General features: G+C 29.7%; 1 protein-coding gene and 1 long non-coding RNA gene across 2 annotated transcripts; one reads left to right on the forward strand and one right to left on the reverse strand.

The window, feature by feature from the left end:
• Window positions 1-857: 857 nt before the first annotated feature.
• Window positions 858-5,612, reverse strand: LOC100787065 (agamous-like MADS-box protein AGL30). The gene is made up of 10 exons (XM_041015797.1): window positions 5,428-5,612; window positions 3,861-3,920; window positions 3,748-3,766; window positions 3,558-3,622; window positions 3,453-3,468; window positions 3,297-3,358; window positions 2,022-2,118; window positions 1,600-1,727; window positions 986-1,367; window positions 858-875 (listed from the first exon to the last, which is right to left on the reverse strand). Exons 1-10 carry the CDS (start codon window positions 5,610-5,612, stop codon window positions 858-860), a joined length of 1,032 nt encoding a protein of 343 aa, XP_040871731.1.
• Window positions 5,613-11,733: 6,121 nt separating this feature from the next.
• On the forward strand, window positions 11,734-14,063 carry LOC102662050 (uncharacterized). Its single transcript, XR_001388241.3, has 2 exons — window positions 11,734-12,308; window positions 12,389-14,063. It is a non-coding gene; the product is annotated as an uncharacterized lncRNA (long non-coding RNA).
• Window positions 14,064-17,467: the final 3,404 nt, after the last annotated feature.

A 17,467-nucleotide genomic window follows, 5' to 3' on the forward strand; every position in this document is an offset into this window, starting at 1 on the left:
AATAAATAAAAATAATAAATAAAAATTGAAGTGCATGTCAATGTCCAATTTGATCACCGAGAGGATAGATATACAAATCATAACAAATGGCATGAAAATTGTTACAGTGATGGTGTATTGATAATTATAATGAAATATCACAGTAAAATTAGGTGGTAAATTGAAAAAATATAAAGAGTAACGACTAAAATTTTGTGTGTTACTCAAAAGTTCTTGGTAAAATGACAAATACTATTCTTATACACTATCATTATAATGTTACACAAGTATTTCATTTTGAAGAAATACTACCCAGTCGAAGAGTGTGAAAACTAAAATGTATGAAAAATTATGTTTTTTTTTTGTTTATATATAAGATTATTGATGACTGGAAAGCATGTGCCTTGTCTTATAATTTTGAGAGATTTGGACATAATTAAAAGAACCAACTATTTTCGTGTATAAAGGGACAAAAAAAACTTGTACTTCAAGAAACTATTTTCTAATACAAGTGCAGCCGAGTCTCAAATCACATGAAAATACTTTTGTACAAAATTTAAATTTACATCTTGACTCATCGATCAATTTCAAAAATTTACTAGTAAACTAGTAAAAAAATTAGTCAAGTTAAAAACTTGTACGTGAACAAACTGCATCCTACAATATATACAACTAACATAACTCATTATTATGAGTCTTGTTAACCTCCTAGGTGGAAAGACAACTTAATTTTGTTTTGTGTGGAGATGATTGGCAAGTATTGGTCATGTCCTTATCAACTAATATTCTTCTCACTTGAAAAGGCTATAGATTGAACACTTGACCAATCAATTACTGCAAACACACAAGAAATTAGAAATCAACAAAAGCCAACTTGTTTAGTAGAAAACTAGAGACTAAAATCCAACATAAAGAGTTAGAACATGAAGAATATTATCTTTAACAAATTCAAAATCTACATTGAATTAAGAAGTATGAACTAATGAAACAAAAAAGAACTGCTTACCTTATGGTAGTTGTTCTCGTTAAACATGGCTATCCCACAAGACCCAGAAGCAGAATTCCAAAACTGATGTCCATTTTCAAACAATGATCTTGGAAGATCAAAGTTGTTATGAACTTGGTAATCCACAGTGTTTGATTTATTGTCCATTGTAGGGAATTGTTTCACTTCCTCGATATCTGGTGGGGGAGGGTATGCAAACTGGTCACAACATTGTACATTTAAGAAAGTAGTTCCATTTAACTCATTCATGGCACCACCTCCTTGACCCAAAGTAGTGACTTGGGGAGAGCTGCCAACTTCAAATTTGTTGCTCCCAATATATCCAGAATAGTTTGGGAGTGAAATGTCAGTTGAACACTCAACATCTCTATTGGTATTATCACTGCATGTTATACAATTGAATTAATAACTATATTTCAAGATGAAGCAAAAGACATGTGTCAATTTTAGAAAGAAAATTGATAAAATTATTAGTCTAACAAAACAAATTAATTGGAATACTGATTTACTAGATGGTTAAAATGTATAAATTTCATACTTCAACTTATGTTAACATAAGAGTAGCCCAAAGCTCTATGAAATTGACAATGCAAGACTCATAAGAGATAACCCACCTAAATGATTGAAATTTTGGCTCGTTGGGTAACATCAAGTGATGATTATCGTCATTCAAAAGCCAAGACAATGGTTGGGAGTCTTGTAGACTTGCGATCATCGAAGGTAATGCCATCCCTTCCTGCAACTACGAAGTAACATTATCCCAAGTAAGTATTATAAGAAAAGAACAAAATATATTGCACACAGACAGACAGTACAACATTTGCTACTTGGTTAGCACATTCAAGTGAAATGAGTTTGTGCTTTCCTAAATTTTCCTGACAGTGAAAACTCCAAGTAATTTAGGTCAAATTTAGGAAAAATGGAAACATTTTAAAATACTAACCTAACATTTTAGTAGTTATTTAATAGACGAGTATATTAACATTTGAAGATGAAAGAACAATATGATTAGTCTACATGAAACAAAAAAGCTTACTTTTTGTAGGCCTACTCGATTGATTGATTCCCGTAGTGAATCTTCCATTTGTCTAAGATGTTCCAAGTTGTTGATCTTCTCTAGATTATTCCAATAGCTGGAAAATTAGCAAATGTAAAAGAATATTACTATATGATGGATACTCAAACATTCTTGACCCACAAATCATGCATAACAACAATTTTATGAAATATTATGTGTATGTTACGATCATGTAAATATTGGCAGAGAAAAAATAAGGTAAAAGTTCAATAAAATTTAATGTATATGAACTGTTCCAAATTATAAAGTAGGTTTGAGTCTAATTGTATACGAATTGTTTTTATAACTATAAAAACCTAGATATTTAAAATGTCAACTAGTATAATGGTTACACTTTTCTAACCTAAATAAAGTTCTAGTAGTGAAAAATGAAGTGTAATCCACATTCACAGATGGTAGACCATGTGATGTAAAAGGTGAATTCCATTGGATTTTTCTCACCCATTACTAAAAAATAGATGATTCGTAATCCATAAAATGATTATAACAATTCCTTTCCTTTTGTAAGTCTATTAACCAATTTATAATATTTTAGTCACAAATCAACTACCAACAAAACTTAACAACTAAATACCAATTGTACTAGTTTCATTTTTTAAAGAAAAGAATTTAGTTTTATATATACTTTTTTTTATGTTTTCATGTAGTGTGTTAGTGTTTTGTTAACAGACATATATTAACATTTTACATTATAATTAATTCTTTTTCATCTCTTTAATGCTCTAATTAAACATGTTAAATAGTAAAAATCCAAATGTCAAAGATATTAAAAAATCATCAATAATGCAAGCATCAATTATATTATCAATTATGCAGTAAAAAAATATTATACAATCAGTTCTCTTTCATTTCTTTCATTCTAGACATGTTTAAGCGCTAAACCCAAGCACCAACTATATAAACATGTCTAAAATCAAATCAAATCAATTTTAGACATGCTTCATGTGTTTAAGAACTGTTAAGTAGTATCATCTACAATAATTTTTGCAACTTGTGAACTAGGATATGAGCACAAAAGAATATGCCAGTTCAAATGCACAAGAAAATGATATATAAGCATAGTATATGTGCCCCTAAAAAAAGCATAGTATATGTGGGATAGAAATAACCGAATGATTGCAAAACACTAAACCTGAAAGGTAGAGGTCAAATGAATAATAATTCAACAAAAGAGCTTGTAAAACCAAAAAAGAAAAAGAGATACTTTAACAACCAAAATCTCCAAAGTTGCACCTCAGTCTCTGTTGTACTTCTGTGATCTGAGCTTGTAAAACCTTGACTTGGTAAGATAATTCCTGTATGCAGATCACAACATTTTGGATGTTCATCGGCTAACTTAAGATTTTGACATTATTATTAAACATAACGATGTCAATGAAAAAATTGTACCTCCATTGTTTGACTGCTGCAAGGTAGGAAAAAAACAAAACTTAAATACATTTGAAAAGCCTTTACATAAAAGACATGGGCAATTTGAGAATCAAAATAAATTACCTTGAACCTAAGAAATCTTGTATTTTTACGTCATGGTCTAACTTCCTAAAGGTTTTCTTTAGTGCCTAAATTTTAAACAAAACCAAAATTTTAAGGAACATCAGAAGTTGAAGAGGCAACACAAAAGACACATTTAATACAACAAAAGTAGTATATGTAAAGGCATATATGAGGAAAAAAATAAACTTACTTCAAGGCTCTCCATTTTCCTGCTCAATAAAATGAGAAAAAAGATTAATTTGTTTGTCACAGACAAATAAAAAAAGTCAAAATGATAAAGCTAAATAAAAGAATTTGGCAAACCTTTTGGCTCTTTCTTGTGGGCTAAGTTGAGCAAATTTTGCAATGATCTCCTCAATATTGCTGAAAATAATAACCAATATGCAAAATCATTAAAAATATTCATGGATTTAATATTTTACATTTTAAGACTTGAAAGGTGAAATTTATATTATTTTCAAGATTCAACGAATTTGACCAATTCCACCTTTCTGAAAAAGTTAATAGAGTTGTTTGAACTTTTAATTAAGTTTGGTTTTGGCATGAATGAGAAAAAAATATATAAAAATAAACATTAAACGTGAAAGTCAGGGTGTTTAAAAAAGTTAAACTAGTTAATAATATTATATGATTTAGTTTTTAATACCCTTTAGAAAATTGGGCTACACTATGCATAAATATATTTCACATTTAATGTTGGAGTTGTCGATCTCGAACCCAAGTAAAAGAGGAGGCCTGTGTTAGGCTCAACAACCAATGTAAAACTCATCAAATATACCGAACATAAATCATATTAGAATTAGATTGTTGTTGTTATTGTTATAACATTGGAGTTCCTGACTTGCTATTTTACTTTTCAACTATTCAATTGTTGTGTTTACAGTTATTTCAATTTATCGTTTTAAGTTTAGCATTGGGAGGATACTAGTTACTCTTGAAACACCAATAAACCAAGGTTTATGAAGCACCATATAGACTATGGACCCCTTATTTACAAGGAACCACATAACCAACTCGCTTAATAGTTCAAAATAGATTACTTGTGAATAAATGTTATAAAACTAAAAAAGATACTTAACTTACAAGATTCATATTCATGCTTTGTAACTACAAAATATTATGAAAATAATGAGGAATCAAGACAATATCTAGGCATAAGATATTCCAACACGTTATATGATATAACAACTAAATTCAATTCAGCTATGCCTTAAGAGCGAATATGAAGAATTCCAATCACAAAGATAATGTAAGGCTTTAATGCTTTTATGCATTCACTAATTACAATTGAAACAAAATATACTTGTTGATTCCCAATTTCAAAAAAAGAAAAAGAAAATCTCCATTTCAAGATCTATTATCCAATCAAATAACTGCAGTGAAATCTTGATTTAATTTTGAAAGATATAAAATTGATAATTTCATATATACCTTGTTTATTCTTCTTACTGTTCACATCATGATTATCACGTAGAGATTATATTTAAGCAATTCACATAAGGTTTTGCTTGTGTGAAGACTTTTTTGTTCCTGAAATGTTACTTAAATTAAATTCCATGAGGGGTGTATAAAATCAATATCTCATTATCTTTCTAGAAGATGATTTGCTCTAACAACAAAGATTGTCTATGTTTCTTGAAAGAATAAAAGCATACTCTGCAACATACTTTCAACACAAAACACAATTTGAATTGGGTGTTATGTGTCAAGGAATGCTTGCTATAGTCATCATTGTTGTCACATAGAAAGGCATGCACATCATAACATGTTTTCTAGTTTGTAATCCTACTAAGGCATAAATGTCCAACTCACTAGCAACAATATCATTCATTCTAAGTACTACACAAAAATGATTCATCATCATTATTACCTGCGTTCTCCTTGTAGTAATGTAGGTTTTCCTGTTGGAGAAAACATAAGAAGGACAACATCTATATCACACAGTATTGACAATTCCTTTGCTTTCTTAATAATTCCACTTTTTCGCTTTGAGTAAGTCACGTGTCGATTGCTTATGCTTTCTAATTTCTTGATCTTCAATTTAACTCTTCCCATCCTGCAAATTTAGGATTATGAGTAAACACAATTTGCATCCCCTTTCTTCCAATATTTTCACAAACAAATACAGGAAAAAAACATTATTAGTTTGAGGAAATTTTGATAGTACATTTTTTCAATTTAACATATTAACTCGCTTAAAATTATCCAAAAAGCAACAAATAACCATATGGTAGGAAAAAAAACTCTTTTTCCAAGCCATTGAAAAAGCAAGTAGGGTTAAAGACACCACAAGTTTATCACCAATACCCATAAATTGAGTTTCTCAGATGCAACAAAAATATAAGAGCAACATAAATATGAAATGAAAAAATAAGGTCGAACACTAAGGGGCAAAGCTATATTTCAATGTAAGGGAAATCCAAATTGTAATAAGGCGAAAAACAAACCTTTTTGCGATAATGGAGACGATGTATTGGAAAAGAATCAATGGAAGTGAATGAAAATGTTGAAAAGAGGTGAAGGTGTAAGGCAACTAAAGAATTAGATCAATATTTGTTTAAGGGAAGACATGCAGAGTAGATAGAAAAAGGGAAATACGCATATCATATCTAAGAGCTAACAAATTGTTGCAGGACGAAAGGTGTAGCTATGATTTCGATGGATAGAGTTTAGAGAACCAACCAAGCTCGTAAATGAAAATGGACGGTAAGATTTTTGAGACACCAATTGTTGGTAACATATATATGCAACAAACACCTTAGCGTATGTAACAAACAACTCTTTTTTCCAACAAACAGACTTGTTCTCCCTCTTTCTCTCTCCATTATATATTCAACAAAATAGAAAAACAATAAAACTTACTCAAAATTATAATTATATAACATGCTCTAAGAAATATTTGGTGGCAGATAGAGAAATACATTGAATAATAATAAAGAAGATAAAAATAGAAAATATTTTAAACATATTTAATAATTTATTATAGATTTTAAACATATTTAAACCTACTTTCTTTTTACAAAAATATTATAAACTATTTTCTTAACCTACTTTTTTCAATGTATTTACAATTTATCAATTCCTATATAGTATTATTAATTTGAATATTTGTTTTTAAAATGATGTACGAGTTATAGCATGCAATATCACATGTCACCTCTTTAATTAGACATTTAATGTTTTAATTAAAGGGAAAGATTTTTGGATGGATATAGTATTTATATATCTTATTATAAAGTGATATGAAATTTGTAGAAATCCATCTTATAAAATAATTCATTAAAATTTATATTTTTTTTAATATATAAGACTTTTTTTGTAAATTATAAAAAAAATCTCAATTGAATAACATTCAATTTTGACATTCTGTTTAAAAAAATTCTGATAACTTTAATTAAATATCATAAAACTTATTTATATTATTTAAACATCTTAATTAAATAAAAAAGTTTTAATTGAATACCTAAACTTTTTTTATTGCAAAAAGGCAAAAATATATGAATTGTCCCTTAACCTTCTTTTGTTTTTAAACTGTTCCCTTAATTTTTAAAATAATTTCCTTACTTATTTAAATAGTAACACATTAGTCCTTTTGTAAAAGTCATTTTTTATATACTTTCATACATAATTTTGAACCTTTATTTTATTGATTCAAAGCGTGAAATTCATTTCATCATATTCACCTAGATTAAAATTATGAGAACTAAGTAATATTTAAACAAAAACTAGACAAATCATGTGAAAATTGAATGAATAATGAGTCTTGCGAGCAATCAAACAATTAAAAACTATACTTCCTTTTCTGATTGCTGAAGATGCTCATTTTTATCATGTTTATAATCTTTTTATTTCAAATATTCCATACAAGAAAAATCTAATAAGATAAGTTTCACATTTTGAATCAATTAAAAAAAAAGTTCAAAATTATGTAAAAAAATCATAAATGATATTTTTTTTATTCTTATGAATAAAAAACGTACACCTTTTTAAACTCCCTTTAAGAATGTTAAATTTTACAAAAATACTAACATGTCATTAACTAAATAAGTAAAAACGTGTTTTTAAACTTTTAAAAATTAAAAAACAAAAAATAAAACAAGTTAAGAGATTATTATTATATTTCAGCCTAATAAAAAAGAAATTTATCAAAACTCTTTTAAAATCCACATCCAATATATATACCCTTTAATTATTTTTAATAAACTAATGACAAATATTGCTTATTTATTGAGAATAAAAATATACTATTATTTAACCCTACATTTTACTAGTGTATTTGATACAGATACGAGATAAGGAAGCAAAAGTGGATGAGCCAAATGAGAGGTACTTCTGCTACTGGTTCGTTACCAATTCATTTTGGTTTTAGTTTCTTTTTTGCTTATTCTTCATTTGGGTGTTTTGTAAAACTAAGGGGGGAGAAAGCAAAACTACAAGAACCGTCTTAGTTTATTAGTAATGGCAATTTTGTAAATATATAATTTTTCAACAGAGACAGTTGGGAAAAAACGTCTTAGAAGGTTATCCTTTTAGATGTTCTAGGACGGGTTTTAAAAAACCGTCTTAGAAATAAGTGTCCTTTTGTCTCCCATTTTATTATATGTCTGTGACACTCTCGCTCATTCAATTTTGAAACCCTAAGCAGCTTTCTCTCCTCTGACTCCCACCGCTTCATCTCCCATGGTAGCATCTCCTCCATCTAAAGCTGCAGCTCCAGCTCCGATGGCTACACCTCCCATAACCACCCCTCTTGCGGCTACACCATCGAAAGGTCATGGAGTTCCTCCTCCGCAGTTCTGTCCTCGATTCTGTCATCAAGAAAACCCTAACCGCCCTCCCTCTCTCCCCCGTCGAACCACGCCTCAAGAAAACCCTCCTCCTCCGCACCCTTCAAACCCACATCCGTACAACCACAATATCGGCAAAAAGCGTGGGATCTCTGGTTTCCGAAATTCCTATGCTGTGAGCGTTTGAGAGATTTGTTTTTTTTTTGTCTCTTTCTCTTTGTTTGGGATGAGGAGCGTGCTGAATTTTGTGGAGGAGAAGTTTTTGTGCTAGCGAGGGTGTGTTGAAATTCAGAAGGTGCGAATTTTTTTGGCTAACTTAAGAGAAAAAAAAATGTATTCATTATGGTCTGTTTTTATGTGTCTGCTTTTCTTTCTTTCTTTTTTCTAGTTAAATGATTTTTTCTCTTTGGTGGCAGTGGTTTTTATGAGTTTATGGTGAGATGAGAATCTCTCTGATGTTCATGTTTTTTATTTGCTGGTGTTTTCAGATTATGGCCTCTCTGAAATTTTAGTTTTTTCTCTCTCTTGATTTGTTAATGTTTGAGGCTTTCCATGTGAAATTCCCTCTCCATCTGTGTAATTTTGTGATTGAACCAAGGTGGAGTGTTATAAATTTAAGCTAAATGTTTTTTTTTTTGGTTCTGAAAAAAAGGATAGCTAGTTTAATGGGATTTTTTTTTAATTTCCATGAACGGTTTGGTTTTTAATGGTGTGAATTGCCATGTTCATTGTAATCAGTCCTTTCCCTTGTCGAGCGAATGACCTTGAATTTCCCGCAGATGTAACGAGATAGAGCCTGACGAAAACTAGCAAGGAGGGAGGTTTTTGGTATTTTTTGGACAAGCTGCAGGATGCCTTCTGAAATCATGGAGAAGAGGGGTGCTTCTAGCTCATCTCACGTGTATCCATATTTATGTTTTTGGGAGCAAGATTGGCACCAATGCTACCTCACGTGACTGTTTTATTATTACTACCATATGTTTTGCTTGTTTGATTGCTTGCATGCTTGTTTTTATGCTTTGCTTATATATCTATTGGGTGTGTAGACAAAAAGGACTTATTGCAATTTTTAGAAAGCTTAAGGGCCTCACCTGGATCTAAAGTTTAAGGTGACTTCTTCAAAAGGAGGTAAAGTTCAGGTCTACTCATTCCCCCCTTGAAATTATACTCCTCAAAAAATATATTATTCTCATGTTTATTGTATAGGTTTTCCTCTTTAAATTTCTTTTTCCAAGGATTTTTATTTTATTTTTTAAATAATTTTTACATATAGTATTTTAGTGTTATCATTTTACAAATTTTATGTTGATGTCATATTTTGAAAATGTTGTTGTGTGAGTGTGTTCATGGTTCAAGTATTCAAGTACTTGATTTCTTACGAGCTAAAGGAGCTGAACATATTAAGGCCAACGATTGATTTTGGACTATACCCAGTAAGAATCAAAATTTTGATTTTCCCATTTATGTTACACCTAAGCAAAAAATTATGGCAACAAATTATTTAGGAGAAAATTATGGCAACAAATTATGTCATATTTTAAAACTTTTGAAATTGAGGAGAAAATTATGGCAACAAATTATTTAGATAAATACATATGATCTGTATGTCTATCAAATTGATATACTTAAAAATAAATTAGTGTGACATACTTAATATATAATAATTTATTTATTTTAATAATATAATATTTATTACATTTAGTTCTGCTCTTTACATTTTTAGTTGATATATTTGATGAGAAATGACTTGAAAAAAAAGATAGAGGACTCAACTCTTAATTACTTAAACAATTAATTTAAGAGTATTTAATTTTTAAGTAAGTATATTTTATTTATTAATTAATATCTTAACCAATATTCTAATCATAACTACTGGTACTAATTAAAATAAAAAAGAGAACTTTTTAACTCTTTATTTTATTTTTGAATTCCTTAATCATGATTTTGAAAAGTACTAAGAGTTATAAATTTCTGTTGTGTGCTTGTTGGTCCCCGTGGAATGCTTTAAATAGGAGTTTTAGCTTTCCCGTGACAGTAATAAAAGTTGCAGGAACACATAAGCCAATAGAAAAAAAGAAACTTTTGCCTAATTAATGTACTATAGACAAATCCTACAATACCGAATATTGCTATCTCACTAACGTATTTTGGTTTTTCTAGTTTTAATTTCTCATATTTGCTCTACTACTACATAAAATTAAAACATTTAGTGTCATGGACTAATCAAGCTTAATTGTTGTACTTTAATTGAGATGGTATTTCAATAGTGGGTCTTTTATGTTCTAATTGTTCCTTCTCTCCACATGTGATCAAGTGCAATTTTGCGTGATGGAAGAGAAATACTTCTTCAATAATTTCCATGACTCTTGTGTAGACTTATCTGCTTAGTTTCCTATTCATAATAGAATAATTTTCAAGTCAAAGTTGTGTTATAGTGATCAAGTCAATAGTGGGTCTATCTATTTTCTTTATTGAAATATTTGTTGTTTGCGATCCAATAATAGTGTTTAATTGCAATAATTTGATGATCTTGGAGAACTAGTAAAATTAGTTACTTGCACAGAGATATATTATTAAGAAAATATATTTTACTAAAAAAATATATTTTATTTTTTTAAAAAAGGAAATACATTCTAAGTCGGTTCTTTGGAGAACTGTCTTAGAATGTCTAGATTTTAAGACGGTTTTTAGAATCATTATTTTTTTTTTAAAAAAAAAACACATACATTCTAAGACGGTTCTCATAGAACCGTCTTAGAATATTTAAAATGTCTACATTCTAAAACGATTTTCTAAAAATTGTCTTAGAATCATAATTTTATTTTATTTTATTTTTTTAAAAAAATTATATTCCAAGACGGTTCTTAAAAAATTATCTTAACAATCTTAGATTGTTTAACTTTTTTAAGATGAGTTTTTAAGAACCGTCGTAAAAAATTAAAATTTTTTACGACACCAGCTTTAAAGACGATTCAAAACCGTCGTTAAAAATGCTGTCAAGTATTACAAGTAAGGTTTCTCACTTTCTCATTCCCCCGTTTGAGGCTGAACTTTGCCAGTGGCCCAGGGAGTCTTGTAATATGTTAAATTGCATAGTGTGATTAACAACATGCCTTTTTCTTTATAAAAAAAACATGCTAATGTATTTTTTTATAATTTAAACATATTTTCACTGATCCTTATCCTGTTATATTACAAAGATGCCTGTAAACTTGATATAAGCATTTCTTTTTAGTTTTTAGACCAGTACTGTTGTACTTAAATAATCATCCACATTTATTTGTGTGATAGATTTTTCCTTTTACCAAAGAGGTAGTTTTCTATTATAAAAGAATCACTTTTTAGTGTTGTGCCAAACATATTTCTTGACATTAATCTAATCAGGGACTTTACCAGAGCCCATGTAAATAGGGTGAAACAGGTTTGTTAATATGGCTATCTAGCAGTTATGGTGAAGTTGAATTAGTGGTGATGATGTATATTTGGCTGGTTCTAGAAAAAAGTGGCACCTTTGCTCTCTTAGATACAAGCATTTAGATTACTCAAATTTGATATTTCTTTCTGTTTCTTCCATTACACTATATGATTTTCAAACTTTATAGTTTCTAATGACGAGTTGTTCCACAAGGGTTGCATTAATTTTATTAGGTGTTTATATAATTTCCCTCTTCTAATTGATTTGTTCACGTCAGTGTTCTTGGAGTTTAGTTTTGCTACTACAATTTAGTCCCCCATTCCAATATGATTTGGATGCAAGTGGTAAAACTATGTCACAAGCTGTTGTTTATTTTCCAATTGAAAAAAGTTGGGGATTTAATCCGTTTCCCTATTTGATTTGCTTTGTATTCATTTAATAGAGTTTCTATCCATGGCTTACAGGCAACAGCTAATCGTTCAAAGGGTAATCGAACAGATATCTCCAAAGCTGAACTTATTCAGAAGAGTTCTTATTGCAGGGTTTCAGGTACAACTATAATGACTATGTTAAATATAGTAGCAAATAGTAATTGGAAATTTACTGATGGAGTACTGGATGCATTGCAGATCGTGATATGGATTTTCTGGAACTGTCGGCCTATGGCAATGTCCGGCATGGACCAGATTCTAGGGGGTGTAGAATCCAATGAACATTTATCTCCATATTAGTCTATTGTGTGGTTGATTCCTATATGGGGTTAAATGATGACCTTGTTGTGGCTATTCATCCTTCACATCTTTGGGGCTTCATTCATTTGTGGTACAGACAAGTTAAAACTGCAAAAAAAAAAAAAAAAAAGTGATGACATTGTCATTCCTGAAGTTGGTGTATTCAAGTGTAGCTACATTACTCTCTCCTTCCCTAAAACTCTACGGTTTTCTCTTGAGCAGAATGATTTGGAAGGTAAGTTCTGGCGCTCACTTGTTTATGTTATTCATTATTTTTCATATCCTTTACAGTTTACCCCACAATATCATAGCAACTGGAATGGATCCTTCAAATTTTAATATGTTAAGGGCATATTAAAATCTTGCAACTTTTTTTCTTTTGATAGACATTAAACAGGTTGGGAGCCTTTTTTTTTTTAAGAGTCGGGGAGACTATTCACTGTTGGGAGAGAAGATTTGAACACGACTTATATATCATGTGCATAAAAGTTTGCATTCTTTTTGTTGTAGAAGCTTTTTTGTTCTAACAATAGCTACCAATGTGTTAAAAGGAGTATGTTAGATAGTGTATTGTTAATTCTATCTGTAGTAATTAGTTTGATGAACAAATTTTAAGGATTTTGTTAGCGATTACTTTTAAGGTATAAATTAAGGAATCAAAAGTAAAAATTATTTAATGAGGACTGATAAATTTTGTTTAATTCTTAACATATGTCCTTAAAACACATGCTAACCGAAAATAAAACTTATTTTTAACAATGTAATATAATTAGTTGGAAGTTTTGATAATATAGTTAAAGTAATGTTATTGCTTTAAAGTAATATATGAATACTTGGGGTATTCAATAGTGAGATTCATTAAAGAAGTTAACTTCTCCTGACAAATATTTTTAAATACACACTGATCATGCATTGAATTCTTGGTGAGGAGAGTGAGGACAAATGGTTTGAAAAAATGAGTGTGGAAGGTAGGGGATGGTTCTAAAACAAAGTTGTGGGAGGATAATTGGTTGGGTGAGGAGAGTCTTGCAAATTTGTTTCCTAGAGTATATCTTAATTCACTTCAACAACACAAGTTTATTAAGGATACGGGATGGGGGAATGGAGAGGTGTGGGGTTGGAATTTGGAGTGCGTAGAAATTGGTTTGTGTGGGAGGAATCTTAAGTGTCCCAGTTGAGAAGCTTGATTGAAGGGATAGATCATAGGGCTAAGGAGGAAGATCGTTGGTTGCGACCGTTGGACTCGAATGCAATTTATTCGGTAATTTCTGCATATACAACTCTTCATCAGTTGAGGACAGGTAATGTTGTTGATGACTTTCTCATGGAGATTTGGAGGCTTATATTCCACTGAAAGTCATGTTCTTTTTGTGGAGGTTGTTCTTGAATAGACTTCCCTCAAAGGACAATTTAAAGAGCGAGAATATTTTGTTGAACACTTGTCTGTGCGCAAGTTGATGAATTGGTTGATCATGTGTTTCTGAATTGCACATCTATACACTGGCAGAAATGTTTTGCATGACTGAACTGCAGTGTGACTTTTCCTGATAAAATCTCTGATTTTTTCGTGCAACATTCCTCTAAATTGGTGCATAAATCTGAAATTCAAAAATGGAAGGTTCTGTGGAGTGCATTTGTGTGGTGTGTATGAAATATGCGCAATCAAAAACTGTTCAATAAGGGAATTGTGGACATGGAGATTTTACTGCAGAAAATTCAATTTGTGGGGTGGTCTTGGTTATCTGACATGTTTGAAGGCCGAGTTCTCCTTTGCAATATGGAATATTAATCCAAACACCTGCTTCCTTAATAATCCTGAGGCAGTGCTCGTTCTCTAGTTTTGGAGGGTGTATAATTATAGATCAAGAGTGAGAAGGGTGCTAAGGAGGAAGAAGGGTAGCAGGTACGTGCATTATAGAACACTTAGGTGGAGTGAATCTTGGTGATCAGGGTCTGCTGGTTGGTGTTGATTTGGTGGAGCTTTTGATTTCGTGCATTAACTGCCATTGTATGGGGGAGGTGATACTGATTGTTGATTCTGAGTATTGACTCTCAGTATTAATTCTCGAACATTGTTTTTTGTTGTAGGCAATCTTGATGGGGGAGATGGGTGCATTAATTGCTGTTAAATGGGGAATTGATGGGTAGAAAAATCAGGGTCAATTAAGAGCCTTGGTTAGTGTTTATTTGGACCTATGAATGAGGCTGAAATAACATCTAATCTTGTTGACCACTGAGATATTTATGTAATCACATTTTGTTGTTTGGGTACTTCTGGTACCTGTCATTAATACATAATATTGTTTTTTGCTGAAGAAAAAGCATCCAATTCCTAACGGGATATGATTATTTTTCAATTATGTCATTCTAGTATAAAAGGTTATTTATGAAAATAATATTTTGGTTCCTATAAAGTTGATTTAATTTTTTTTTATTTTCATCCTTTAATTTTTTTATTTCCTGTGTTTTTGTTGTTTTAGTTCATGTTGTCATGTGATTTAATCAATGATTTAACGATAACATTGGTTTATTAGGCTATTAAGGAGTTTGATAGGATAATTATGTAATTTTTTTGATAAATTGTGTTTTAAAATCACAATCTATTCGGTAAGAGTTGATGATGGATTTAAAAACATAATTTGAAAAAATAATTGCACGTAATTTTCTTGTCATATTCCTTGATGATATGATAAAGTAACGTGTTGTCGTTATTAACGTTATTTGACAGTGGCTAAAACACAAATACAATAATATATTATATTTTGTCTCATGACTACTCATGGATTTATCTTAAAATCTTCTTTTAAAGTTTACGTAAGTTAGTTGATATTTTTGGTTCAAATAGTTAAGAGTACAATTGTATTAAAACTCATAAAAACAACTTTACCGAGAATTATACACATTGACATTAAAAAATATTTGACATTTTATAATATTTTTAAATACATTGGGCTATTATTTATTGCAAAAGGAATGGTTCCACTGTAGGTCACCGTAGAGTTGTCCGTCAAACTTGCTGAAATGTATAATTCTTATACTGAAATATTTTTTCGCGGTCATCGTACAAAAATATCTTGGTAATGGAATTTTTCAGTTTGGATAATCTCAGTCTTGTTTGGTTGTTACTTGCCCAAAATGTTGTGGCGTTCAGAAAGTTAATTTTCACAATTTTTTTAATAAAAAATAACATTTTAATTTTAATTTATAGTTAGAATTAATTTTAAAACGCAAGTTAATTAGGTTGAAACGATTATAATTTAGAAGATTAATAAGAGAAATGAATAAGTGACAACCAAATACCAATTACCAAATTTACCAATACAATTTAAACATTCTTTCAAACTCATAGTACTCGAAAAGAAATGGTAAATATTGAAGAATATCCTCAAGAAGTGTGGTAGGCATGGATGGAGATTAAGACGATGAAAGAAGTATATATAAGTGCATGTTTGATTGTCCGTCCAATTTGTTGTCGCACAAATTTTGAAACAAATCCAACGATTTACGGTAAATTAAACATAAAAGGAAATATGTGGATACTTTTGTTATGTTTACAAACGTAAAAGGTTACACAAATATACCCTAAGTCATTTAAGGTATGTTTGAAATTCTATTTAGAATCTTATAAACGGAATTTTTCATTTTTTTTAAAGCTGCAAACGGAGAAAAAATGAACAAGATGAATTGACATTCAATTAAACTCAAACTGAATTTTAAACACACACTTAATAGTTAATACTTGTTTGACTGTATTATTTTTATGGGAAAAGTGTAATTTTAATTAAAATATAATTCAAAGAAAAATGATAATAATTAGATAATATTTTTTAAATGAAATATTTCAAAAGAAAATCTATTTAATTTTATTTGTGAAATTAGATATAGAAACTTTTAAAAGGTCAAAGTAATTATGAAAAATACATTTATTCAAAGGCAAATGCTTGCGAACTGATTAAGGAGGAAATAAAAGAGAAAATGCTTTTATTAGGATGGATAAAAATACATTTCCAATTTTTAAATGCATTTTCATATGATTTTCAATAATTTTTTTTTTTTTAATTTTCCAATAACCAGAATCCTAAGAAGATTAGTTAAGAATCCTATCTAGCAAGACTCTTATTCAAAAGCTATCCATCGAAACGCATCTTCAATTAATCATGGCAAGAAATTGGTAAGGATGCTTACTTCCAAAGAAGAACGAACTATATTTATTGTTTTGGTTGCCTTCATAATTGAAATTTGGCACTCACAACATATGGAGGAAAAGAAAAGAGCAATTGCTTTCTTGTGTTGCGGAGGGAAAGGGCAAAAGGGAAAAAGTCAAAAGTTGGGTGCCAAGAGGAAAAGGATCTCAAGGTTTCATGTTTTAACATTTGGGTCCCATCACAACTCATTTCATATCTCTAAGTGTGGCTTGTATTAGATTGAAGCTTGGAAAAATATCTAGATGTTTTCTTCTGCTTGATTGGTCAAGCACACATTTGGGGCAATTGCCATGTTACAACCAAATTGCTGAACAAGGAAATTGTAGAGGCCAACATGTATTTATTTTATTTTATTTAAAAATTAATACCATATTTGTTTAGTTTAAATATGAAAAATAATTGTTTACTTTAGAAACTCTAAAAAATTAATAAAAGTAATCAATTGTTGTTTAAAATAAGTTGAACTAAATATGTACTACAATAAATATTTTCATCTAATGGTTATTTAGTATTTACTATGATAACTATATTAAATTGGTTTGAAGTATTGATTTTTAAAATTTTAGAAAAGTAAAAAAAATCTAGATATATTATATTCTAGTGGTCCAGCTTTATTGCTACTTGTTTAGATCTCTCATACTGTCCAAGAGATTTATTCAATATTTTTTGGCATATATTTTAATAAGATTATTTTAAAGAAAATATTGTATTTTTGTAACTTTATGAAAGAACTTAAAAACAATTATTTCTCAAAAATAACCATCTTCGAAAA

This window comes from Glycine max, chromosome 5 (genome assembly GCF_000004515.6).
Source record: "Glycine max cultivar Williams 82 chromosome 5, Glycine_max_v4.0, whole genome shotgun sequence".
Taxonomy (NCBI): Eukaryota; Viridiplantae; Streptophyta; class Magnoliopsida; order Fabales; family Fabaceae; genus Glycine; species Glycine max.